The 12,727-nt window shown below is 44.6% G+C and overlaps 1 protein-coding gene across 1 annotated transcript in view; it reads left to right on the forward strand.

Moving 5' to 3' along the window:
* Positions 1-1,176: 1,176 nt before the first annotated feature.
* KPNA6 (karyopherin subunit alpha 6) overlaps positions 1,177-12,727 on the forward strand; it is a 62,107-nt gene continuing 50,556 nt past the window's right edge. Inside the window, exon 1 of the mRNA XM_075553452.1 lies at positions 1,177-1,328. Coding sequence (XP_075409567.1) covers positions 1,325-1,328 — 4 coding nt within the window. The 5' untranslated portion in view covers positions 1,177-1,324. The remainder of the gene's footprint in view (positions 1,329-12,727) is intronic.

Here is a 12,727-nt window from a genome sequence, read left to right on the forward strand (position 1 = left end):
TGTTGGGTGCTGTGGAGTTGGTTCCAACTCATGGTGACTCTTAGAACAGAATGAAACACCACCCAGTTCTTAACAATTATTCTTGTGTTGACGCCCACTGTTACAGCCAATGTGTCAACCCATCTCACTGAGCGTCTTCCTCTTGCTGCCCCATCATGGTTACCAAACATGATGACCTCCAGGGACTGGTCTCCCCTGGCATGTCCAATGTACCCCATGAAAGGAAGTCTCACCCTCCTTGCCTCTGAGGAGCATTCTGTCTGTACTTCTTGCAAGATGAATCTGTTTGTTCTTTTGGCAGTCCAAAGGAATGTCAATATTCTTCGTCAACACAATAGTTGGAGAGTAAAGATCTACAGTCTTGGACATTCTGCAGGAGCACTGTAGTCAGAACTGACTGGACAGTTTGGGGTTTGACCTCCCATGAAGACTGCAAGCTCAACTAGGACTTCCTGTAGGGGGCTGGGTCAGGACATCTGGGTTTGGTATTGACTTCATTTCTCTACCATGTTCTTGAATTTGTCCCATGAAAAAAATGTCCTCAATTGATTTAAAAAAAAGTCCTCGAGGAGATGGACTGACACAATGGCTGCAACCACGGACTCAAACAATTGTGAAGACCAGACAGTGCCGACATAAGGACTCCATGGCACCCCAAGGAGAGTGTCAGATGTGCAAACTCCAAACTTGAGTCCACACCTATGCAGGGAGGTGTAGCGTACCAATAGGCGAGTGAAGAACTGCCCCTGCGGGTTTCAGAGGCTGTAACTCCATACGGGGGTAGAAAGCTTCATCTTCCTCCCTTCGGAGCTGCTGGTGGTTTTGAACTGCTGACCTTGTGGTTAGCAGACCAATATGTAACCACTAGGCCACCAGGTTTCCCAAACATCTAGCATATTACTGATCAAATTATTTCTCCTCTCTGGGCCTAAGGGTTTTGTGAGATAAAATGCTTACTTACATCCAGGGCAGGGTCTGTGATTGACCTTAATTATAAAGGGAGTGATTTGTCCATGGGAGTGGAGACTTCTGCACCCTTGACTTTTCAAAAGACGGATCCTTTCTAGCCTTTCCCCACCCACTCCTTTCCATAGCCCATCCTACTCCCCACCTTTTAGTGGTCGTGGTCTCTTTAAGAGAGCGCCTTCTGGGTGGACGCGGCGGTGCGCTCAAGATCGCGTTTCCTTCTGGGGTGGACCGCTAAGTAGTTTGTCCCTTTCGGGCTGCCGTCCGGCACGTCCGCCATATTGTCTGCTGGAGCTACCGCTGGAGCTGCCGCCGCTACCGCCGCCGCCGCCGCCGAGTCGGAGCGAGCGGAGCCGCGATGGGTGAGTGGAGAAAACAGGCAGTGGCGGGGCCGAGCTGAGGTATCTGGGGCTGGCGGCCTGGCGGGACGTGTCTTCGGGGTGCAGCTGCGGCAGTCGGAGGCCTCCCCTAATAGGCTGGAAGGGAGAAGCCTGCGCGGGAGTGTCCTCGGGCTAGTGTGGGGCCGGGTAGGGCCCGCGCGGGGAGCAGTCAGCTGGGGCGAGTCCTGGGGGCACCTGGGCACACCTGGAGCCCCCACGTGGCGGCCCCCGGCGAGAGCCCCCGCTCTCCCAGGGCCTGGAAAGGGACGGATCCTCCGCCTGCGCGGAGCTGAGGCTGAGGGGACGGGCTCCGGCGGCAGGCCCGGGAGCCGCTCCGGGAGCCCTCCCCCGGCGCGTGTGCGGCGTCCGCGGCGCCCCTGGGCTCGGGCGGTCCTGCCCACGTCGCGCGGGCGGCCCTTCCGGAGAGGGGAAGCCGGGCGAATCCGCCCAGGCCGCTAACCGGGGGCCGTCGGGCTGCGGCCGTCCTGGGCCGCCGCAGGCCGAGCGGACTGCGAGTGACAGCCCGCCCGCGTGGTGGGAGAAAGCCCCAGGCGATGCCTGCCGGCCGGCGCGGCCCGGCGACGGCGAGGGAGCCAGCTCGCTACCTGTTGCTCTGGCGGAGAGGCGCGGGCTGGCCGGGCCGTCGTTTGCTCGGAGAGGAGACGAGGCCGAAGTCGCTGCAGGGAGACCGAAGCAGCAGTGGTAGCTGGTCTCCGGCTGCGAGCACTCAGGTTTGCCCAGCCCTTTCCGGCTGCAGGCACTGTGCTGGCCGCCCGCTGACCCTGTTTTGTGTGGTTCGCACGCCGTCTCGGGCTCGGCACCGCCGTGGTTCCGATTGCACAGATGGGGAGACTGAGGTTTCGAGCGGGTGAAGTACCCAAGGTCACGCCGAGCGCTCCGTCGCCCCAGGGCAGTTTCTGACGGCCGGTCTCTGAGGCCCGGCCCTCTAGTGGTGGGGCTGGCAGAAGGAAAGAGGCTGCTAACCGGCGCCAAAGTTCCTAAGGTGTTTGTTGCTCGGACTTCCAAGTGGAGGAGCCCTGGTGGCCTCTGGGCTACCTTGGGCTGCTAACTGCAAGGTCAGCAGTTCGAACCCACCCGCTGCTCCCCGGGAGACAGACGAGGCTTTCTATTTTCGGAAAACAGTCTTGGAAACCCACAAGGGCATGAGTTGGGAAGAGCTTGATGGCAATGATTTCGGTGGGGGTTTTTTTTGTTTAAGTTGCGTGAGGCAGTGGGGTGTGCGCGCTAATGGTAGCTGAAAGATTGGTGGCCCCGTGGGAGAAAAGGTTTGGCAGTCTACTCCCATAAAGATTGCCACCTAGAAAACCTATGGGGCAATTCTGTTGTGCCACATGGAGTTGAAGGAGTTCAGGAATCCACTCATGGCCTCTAACAACAACAGCAGTTTGAAGGAAATGGAAAAAGCCCAGAGTGACTTGCTAACCCTAATTATTGGGTCAATGAGATGATATTTTGCCTTGTTTTGTAAATCCTGAGAAACAAATTATTGCCTTCAGCTGGGAGGCGTTGCCCTTAGGGTATTATTTTCTGGCCTGCTGCTTCCAGGCTCTTATCCTGAGAACTCAGGTAAGTGCTCAGTGGCACAACACATGTGGAAAGCACCTAGCAGAGTCCTTTAATACATTTATTTTTTTTCCTTCTTCATCTCTAGAATGGGGCAGTTACCAAGGTGTTTGAGGATTGAATAAGCTAATAACATACAGTAGAGGGACCCTTAGTAAGGGTTAGAAGGGCATTCCATCTCCTGTAATGTTAATCCCTTTCTTTTTAAGCACCGATTTCCAGAATTCTTCATTGAGTGATAAGACTGATAGGCCTGCCTTTGTAACGGAAGCTTTTTGTATAATGATAAACATTTTGGAGATTTTTATGTTGTAGATGGAGTTGCTGGTGCTTAACTAATTGTTAAGCACTTGCCTACTAACTGAAAGGTTGATGGTTCAGGCCCCACCCAAAGGAGCCTCAGGAGAAAGGCCTGATGAATTGGTTTTGAAAGGTCACAGCCTTGAAAACTTCAGGGAGTGCAGTTTCAGTCTGTAAAACACGAGCTCACCATTAGTTAGCATCAACTTGAGGGCAACTAGTTGTATACTTTGTATTTGGATCACGAGGCCTTTCTGTTCCATCTTAGTCTGGAAACTCCACTGAAATCTGTTCAACAGTGACACCATACACATACACCACTGACAAGTGGGTGGGTTGTACATGAGGTATATAGTCCAGAAGTTGAACCCAAGTCTCTGGAAGATGAGACCTCAACCATGTAATCTCCCCTCTCCCCTCCAGTGCCTTCCTAGGTACCTCTTCCCCACCCCACATTGATTTGCTTGGCTGACTTTTGTACATTTAGTCCTGGGACTCCCAGGTTATCCCTATTTTACAAAGGAATACACTGATATTTGAGAATTGAAATGCAAGACTGGTGACTTAGGCTCTTTGGAGATCTACCCGCACCCAGTCTTCATGATTCCAGAACCCATTATTTTTTTACTGCTTCAGGATAGGATCTCTCTCCTGTCCTGTGTTTTATGTTCTCAACTTCACTAGCTTGAACAGACTGTTGCAGTGATTTCACTGCCATTAGGAGCCTTTTGGGGGTGATCTTACGGACATAGGGACTACTTGTTCTGATCTTCCTCAGCAGAGACCACATCTGAAAACTAAGGCACTTGCTTATTAGGGAATCTGACAGCCAGCCTTGGGGAAGCCCCGCCCCACCCTGCCATAACCCCAAGTATAGATCTTGATTAATCCAAAATTTGAAACCAATCATTGTAACTCTATCTCCCTAAGCCAGTGATTTATTCTGGGTAATTTGAGTAAAGGGAAATAAATTACAGGTACTTTTAGAGGTGAATTTCTTACTTGAAAGACATTTGCCACCTTTTATATTACACTATTATTTTTTGCTAGCTTGTATTTTAACTCAGGTTTACAAAAATAGCATTAAAATGAGACAGAGTAAATAGCATTAGAATTCACTAGGTGCTAGATATACATGAGCCTTGGTGGTCTAGTGTGTGAAACAGTCCGTAGCTGGAAACCAGCCACTCCAAGGAAGAAAAAGGTAGCTTTCTGCTCTTGTAAAGAGTTAGTCTGGAAACTCAGGGAACTGTTCTTTCTTTGGCCAAAATGGAATCATGGTTTCTTCTTTTTTTTTTTTTTTTGAGTTACAGTTGCATGTTTGTTTGAAATTCTCATCTGCCTGCTTATCCACCAGCCCAGAGAGTGGAAACTCTCACAGGCGTCACCATCTCTTGCCTAGGTGCTCCCTTTGTGGGAGCCTTAGAGTAGCAGCCATTGCTGACTTGTCTTTTTTAATTAATTAATTATTTTTTTTGCATCCGCTGCAGCTCTGATAGCCTGTTCTCATTGGGCCCTTCTAACTTCAGGTTTCTGATTGCTCTTGGCCATTCTACCTGCAGCAATGCACCGGTGACTATTCCAGTCTTCTGGAATGGGATGGCACAGCAGGCTGTTTTCTGTTGAATTTCGTCCATTTGCCTCTTTTTGTGCTTCCTTTTGTAGAGAACAGTCCAGTTTATCTGGCAAGGGTTCCTCTTGGAAAGGACTGCTCATTCCTTTTGCATTTTGCATTAAGATATTGGAAAACCTTTCCATCAGTCCTGGCAGAGCGCCTCCTGTGCCTGGGGTAAGTTGTACCCACTGAAACTGCACACCTCAACATTCATGGCTGTGACCACAGAGGAACAAGGAAGATGGTGAAGAGCAATGAAGGCCACTTCTTGTTTGCTTTTGGCTGCAAGTAACCAAACCTTTCTAACTGCTAACCCTTGGAATCAGAAGTAACCTAGCTAGCCAAGCAGTTTCCTTCCATCCTTGCCCAGCCATCCCAGAAAAAAATTTTTTCTTTCTCTTTTGAAACTGGCATTTTATTGGTTGTTTTGAGATCAGTGCAGAGACATTATGAACGATTTGTATACAGTTCGTAATGTGTTCACCAACATCTTAAATGGGATGTAGATACAATTTGTTTCTAAATACCAGTGACTTTCCAGTTTGAAATTTGGAGGCAAAGTTTTTAAAAGAGATTATCAAGTATCATCTTTAAATGTTGATAAGCTGCCACATCTTAAGTCCCACTGTCACAATTTCATGTCACACACACACACGGCATGCTCAAATGTTCATCCCTTCACAGCACATAAACAAAGGGATCAGGAAAACTAGACTACATACAGAATGCACACAGTTGTGACAAGAAAGCCATTATCACAGAATCGTTTCAGACACAATTCTATTAAGGGAATAAAAAACAAGGAAACAAAATTTTTAATGTTCAAGTTACACAAATGCATGACAGTGACTACAAATTGCCATTAAGTATATTTTGTATTAGGGATACAAAAATTTCCACCCAGCCCATGGAAAGGAATGTTGATAATCAAGACAGTCAAATCTTCCCACAATTCAACATCTCACTATTTTCTGGTTGTACCAACAAACAACCAGTAAATTATTTCATGTCTTAAAAAAATCATTTACCCCTTCCCCCCCAGAAGAATTTATTGAATCTGCAGCTCCGGGAGAGGGTCATACCTGATCAGAGCACATGGGAGCAGATAAAGGGGGAGGATCAGAGAGTGGAGCACATCCTGGCCCACCAGGCCTTGAGGATGATGACCCTAATTAGAGCAGCCAATCCACAGAGAGGACCACGTGGCCAGCCCCACTATGAGACATGACGTCCCTCACTGACCCATGGCCCTGTGGGGGACAGCACTGGAGACAGTGTGAGAATTGTGCCTGACCTGATCCCGCCACACTGAGGCAAAGCACTGGGGGAGTGCAGCGGAACAGCAAGGGAATGGAGCGGCCAGGTCCCCAGGTAATGCTGAAGGTGGACTTTGGGGCCAGGGCGTGGTGCCCCAACAGACTGGACTGGAAAACACTCCTATACAAACTAGTTGATAAAAAGTATTCCTATGGGGGTGGGGGAGAAGTATTCCTATGTATTGTACAAGAAGGGAGATAAAAGGGCCCACTGATAAAGACATGGTAGACACACATTAATCAGACTTTTCTTTTTTTCTCCTGCTTCATCAGAGGCTCTTCCTTTCTCCATTTTCGGCAGGTAAATCTTTAGTTTCTTGGCTAGCTACTTCACCCTGTTTTCCCTTTGGCTTGCACTTTTTTGTCTGAAGATTTATCCTTTCCAGCTGTCTTTTTGGCTTCGTATCCACTTTTGCATGTGCAGGTTTCACTGACAGCCTTCTGATCTCTTGGTCTCTTTCACAGTCCCTTCAGCCTTTGGGGCATCTTGGCTGTGGGGAGGGTGCTTGCCGGATGCCTGTGGACCATGGGCACAGAGACCTTTCTCTCAGCTGGGTTGCCTGGTCGCTGTTGCTCTGCCCACCTCCAGAGCTCACCACTCTAAAGTTTGTCACACCCTCAGAGGTTGAAAGCACAAAGCCTTCAATCATTACCTATGTGTCCCCTGAGCATCGAGTTCATTCCTCTGATTCTTAGGCTTTTCTGTTAATTTTGTGATTATTGGCCAAGACACTGTGGTTCCTTCCCTTTGTATATTAGCAATTAATGGATACTTCACCGAGGTCTCCCCTAGGTCACTTTATATGCTTCTGTTTTCTCACTGCAAAGCCCCCCCCCCCCCAGAGTATTAATTTTGTGATCTTTAATCTTGCTGTCCCAGGTACTTGAAAGTGAAAATACAAACAATACTTTTTTTAAGGTTGTTAATGAAGAGTTAGTGAAGTAGTACATATATTGCATCAGAAAGCACTTTTTTCTTTGCAACGATGTAATTACTTCAAAAAACCCTTAAACTGACCTTTTATAGCCTCTCCTACCACCACCAATTCTCTAAATCATTTGCCTTTTTTGTGTTAATTTAGTTAAAATTAGATAACTTATGATTCAGTACATTAAATGTGAATGGAGTAGTAGTATCTCTTTGGAATACCTCCTCTTTTTCCTTCAGGAAAACTTGGTCATCTCACCAACATATAAAACTTTCCAGTATTTCTAAGTCAATATGTTACATTACGTATTTAATATACAGCATATTTTAATATTAGTAAAGTTTACCCTTTTAAGTATGTTTTTCTTCCTATTCTGTAATGTATTGTGTGTCTCTTTTTGGAGTTCAATATAAAACAAGTAATTTTGACTGGCTAGCCTGGAGTAATATGAATGCATATAGTAAGCCCCACCTGCCCCCCTCCCCACACACCATTTAAAGGGGATCAGACAAGCCTGTGAGATCTGACTTATGGATAGAAGTTGTCAGTTGGTGAGAGATAGTTATTTTAAATACAAAAGATTGGAGGTATGAATGGATTGGCAACATGTGGGGGCAATACTTGGATTTTATCTGAGGAGAGTGAAATGCCCTTCAAGGGTAATAATCCTATAAGTGATCTGATCAGATTTGTTTGTTTGTATTGCTTAGGCTGCTCTAAGGAGGATAAATTAGTATGCAACTAGATTTCCACCTCGGAGATTCCTTTAGTAGTCTTAGTGACGTAAGTGGAAGTAATAGGAAATGAGAGTTAGGAATTTGAATTAGCAGGGTTTGGTTATGAATCAAGGCATGATGACAGAGGGGAGAGAACTTAACATAGCTCCTAGGCCTCTGCCTTGAGCAACAAAGTACATAGTGGTGCTGTTAACAGATGAATGTAAATTTGGACATTTTGAGGTGTCTCTAATTTCCAAGGGAAGGTGTCCAAAAGTAATTGAATATAGAAGTTGAACTCAGCAGTGAGGTCTAAGGAGATAAGTTTTTGTTGTTTTTTAAATCATTTTATTGACATAAAATTCAGTGGATTAAATATATTCAAGAGAATTGTGCATTTATCACCGCAATCAATTTTAGAACATTTTCTTCATTCTTATCCAATATTGTTAGCTCCTCATTTTCCCCCAACCTTCCCTACCATAACCCTAAGAAACTATTAACCTAGTTTCTATCTCTATATATTTACCTATCCTGGGTTTCATATAAAAAATTAAAAAAACAAAACAGGAAACCATATAACCAGCAGCTGATAATGCAGAAATACTTAAATGTAAAAGATGGGAGATAGAATCTTGATCATCTATTTATCTATATGTATGGTAACCAAAACCAGGAGAATAGCTGGTAATGCTGAGGAGAAGTGTACACCGTGGGAGAGGGGCTGAAAGGAAGCTCAAGGTGCATCAGCAGCAATGTGCGGAGAGGAGGGGAAGTAGCAGCCAGCATTGGAGGAAAACAAGCAGTGGTTGGTGTAAGCAAGCATTTCAAGAAGGACATGGTTGTCAGGATTGACTGCTGTCAACAGGAAGGGAAAATAGGGACTGAAAGGTGTATCATATTTAGTGTTATGAACTTGATCAGTAGTAACCTTAGCAAACATAGTATTGGTGGCATGGAATCCAAAGTGGAGTGAGCTAAGAAATGCTGCAAGAGTGGCAAACTGTTTAAAAATATATGAGTTGTAAAGAAGAGAGGAGGTTAATGAAGCTGTTGTAATGTTGTGATTGCCAGGCAAGAGAACATGCAGACCTGACTTAGGGCATTGACAGAGGGGTGGAAAAAAGAGACTAAAACCAGTTACTCTGAGTGATTAGGTGTGGGGATAAGGGAAAGGAGTTGTCAGCTTTCTTGCTTGAAAAGCTAAGACTGATAAGATAAAATAATTATAAACTATTAAGGGGGAGCGGGGAGGGAGGAGGAGGGTAAAAAAAAGGAAAACTAGCTGATTCCAGGAACCCAAGTGGAAGGTGAATTTTGAGAATGACGAGAGCAACGAATGTATAAGGGTGCTTTACTCAATTGATGTATGTGTGGATTTTGATAAGAGTTGTATGAGCCCCAATAAAAAGATTTGTTAAATTTTTAAAAAAAGAAGAAAAGAAAAGCTAAGATACTGGTGGTGTTGGGTACCCTTGAGTTGGTTTTTGGTGCATAGTGATGCACGTGACAGGTGGAACTGCCCCATATCTGGCGAGTCTTTGTTTCATGTACTTTGGCCATTAGTAAGAGACCAGTCTATGGAAAGGATATCATGCTTGGTAAAGTAGAGGGGCAGCAAAAAAGAGGATCATCCTTGACAGAATGGACTGACCCAGTGGCTACAACCATGGGCTGAAACATAAGGACAGTTGTGAGGACGTGCAGGACTGGGCCGTATTTCCTTCTGTTCCACATAGGACTGCTGAGTCAGGACTAACGAGCAACAGCAATCTGTACGGGCACACATAGATCACCAGGTCTGTCTCACTTTGAACTCCTGGGCGGGCTTAAACCAACTTTTCAGGTCAGGTTAGCAGTAAGCATTTAACCATTGCATCGCCAGGGTTTCTCAAGATAATATCAAACTCACTTTGTGGAGTCCATTCCAACCCACAGTGACTGTAGATTTGCTTCAAGGGGTTCCCAAGACTAAGTCTTTGTCAAAGTAGATCGCCACATCTTCTTCCTACCAAACATCTGGTGAGTTTAACCACTGACATTTTGCTTGGCTCTGAGAGTTTAACCACCAAACTAGGACTCCTAAGATTAGGGCAAATCTCTTTAATTTTGCGGGGAGTGTGTGTTAAAAAGTTGTTGGTGGGGGGAGTGGGAAGGGAGGGGGAGAATGAGCAGCAGATATTAAGGGCTCAGGTTGAGGCCAAATGTTTTGAGAATGATGGTGGCAACAAATGTACATATGTTCTTGGCACAGTGGATGTATGTATGGATTACGATGGGAGTTGTACGAGCCCCCAATAAAATGATTTTTAAAAAGTTGTTGGGTTTTTTTGCATTTAACTTTATATTGCTGAGTAACGATGTCATTTGTGAACATTGTAATGCATTAAATTGACAAATTAGCCATCTCATTTGTAAGAACTATAAACAAATTTTAAAAAAATCCTTTAGATTGATTCTTCTTTTCCAGCAAAAATTTAAAATTTTCTTAAAATTATTTAGGTGGACTTTTAATTTTTGTTTGAGATGAGAAAATAACTTGTGATTTAATCATAATATAACTTAAGGTGTAGAGTTCGATGATAAAATACAAACTTTTCTTTTTTTTTCACTATGAAAATGCTTTAATGGAGATATCTGTACAGAGTGTGATGTGAGAATACAAACTGTTTTCATTTAATTACCACAATCCAAGGCATGCACAAAAATACCAAACACAAATAGCACCATATGGTAGCCAATGACAGCCATTATAGTTGTACAGGTAGCTCTTCCCATATAACTTCAAGACCTAGTGACCAATTAAGAGAAAGTCGTGGCCATCCATTTGCTATAGTTTAGTATCGATGAACATGTATTTATCTTATCTGTGGTCTACAATATCTGTTGGTGCTGCTCAGAAAACCTAATGATGCTAGATATTTCAGAATTGCTTGGATTTTAGGAAAACACTGTGGTATGATGGCACCGTGAGTTAAGTATTGGGCCGCTAGCATTAAGATTGGCTGGTCTAACCCACTGACTTCCCCCGTGGAACAAGATGGAACTGTTGGTGCCCAGGAAGACTTACTGTCTCGGAAACCCTCTTTAGGGTCGCCATGTGTTGGAATCAACTCGGTGACAGTGGTGTGACTTTTTTGTTATGTTATAAATCACTTGGAAAATGCTTCCAGTGGGGTCGATGTAAGTTAAATATTCGCATTCCTGGAGCAAACCATTTAAATATTGAGTTGAATAAAAAAAGTCTCTAAACAGTCTCCAGTTTTGCTGCTGAATGTGTTTTGTGGCCATATTTACTTCAAACAAAAACCCTTCCTATCTTCAGAACTTAAGATTTTGGTGGCACCGTGTTGTAAGTGCTGGTCAGCTGCTTAAGCCCAGCAGCTGTTGTGGGAACAAGATGATATTACAGTCTCAAAGACCTTAGGAAGAAGTACTAGTCTGTCTTAGAGTTGTTATGAGTCATGATTTCAGATTCTAGATAAAGGGTTGTGGACCTGTCATGAATTCAGAGAAATATGTAAGGAGTAGGCTTATGGAGAGGAGCCCTGATTGCGTAGTGGATATGTCTTGGGCTGCCAACCCACAGGGCTAACAGGTACCAAACCACCAACCGAGACTTTAAGAATTACAGCCTCAGAAACCTACAGGCCCAGTTCTCCCCTGTCTTAGAGCATCACTGTGATTCAGAATGGACTTTATGGAGGTGGGGGGTGGGGGCACTGAGACCAAGGGCTCAATAGAAAGTAAACGCTTAGAAAATAATGATGGCAACACATGTGCAAATTTGCTTGATGCAATTGGTGTATGGATTGTTATAAGAGCTGTAAGAGCGCCCAATAAAATGGTCTTTTAATAAAAAGAGGGGAAAAAAACCATTCCCTAACAATTAAATTATGCTAAATCCATAAAAACATACAAACAAAAGAATGACCTTGTTGGCAGTGTTTGGGTTTTTTTGAGGTTTATTGAGTTTATGATGATACTTTAATTTGAAGATGGGAGTTTAAAATTCCTCAGCTTTTAAATCTACTAAAGAGGCAAAAATTATCAAGTGATATGATTGGAATTGGTCACCTTGGGGTGAGGGTTTCTTTAAACCATTGACTTATTGGTTCCTGTAGTCCACCTTTTTTATGGGATGAAGATGGAAAGATTAAGAGAAAGGAATTAGAAAAGAGGGTAGAAAAAAATATATATATATCTTTAGGGATTGACCTTAGTCCTAGAAATTGAGGATTTTCAGAGTAGGAGCTGAGACAAAAAGGGAAATAGAATTGAGTCATCATTTGGGTTAGTTGATTCCCACCTCGCCCCCTTGGCAGAGAGGGAGGGCTAGACCACCAGACCTTTTTTCCTAGTCTGTTTTAGTCTGGAAACTCCACTGGAACTATTTTAGCATTGTGGCGACACACAAGCTTCCACCCACAGTTACTTGATGACATTGACTGGAAGTGAAACCTAGATACATGGAAGGTGGTGAGCATTCTACCATTAAAGCTCCACCGCCCTCCATTAATCCTGTAGAGCCCTGCACAGTTTAGTGTCTCATTTAATAGAAGTAGAAAAAAAAGTAGAACTGGGAGACGTAAAGATAGTAGGTAATTGGCTCATGGTGATGTAAACCTAGGTCAACTGACTGCCAAACTGGTGCTCTCTTCACTACCTAATGCCAGATGATGGTGATAGGGTTTGAGCGGCAACATCGGGCTCTGGGTTTCCTTCATTTGGCCTTTCAGTTTGGTTTCCTCCCATTTGGTCCATTTCTATATGGGGCTCAGAAGACTGCCTGTCAAAGCCACCTCTTTTTCAACCCCCTTTGGATTAATATATTCAAGTTAGGTAACTCCCTGTGCTTAATTGTCAGAAAACTGTTGGAAAAACCCTTTCTAAACATTAAAGTGAAGAACTAATCTTAGGG

This window comes from Tenrec ecaudatus, chromosome 1, assembly GCF_050624435.1.
Source record: "Tenrec ecaudatus isolate mTenEca1 chromosome 1, mTenEca1.hap1, whole genome shotgun sequence".
NCBI lineage: Eukaryota > Metazoa > Chordata > Mammalia > Afrosoricida > Tenrecidae > Tenrec > Tenrec ecaudatus.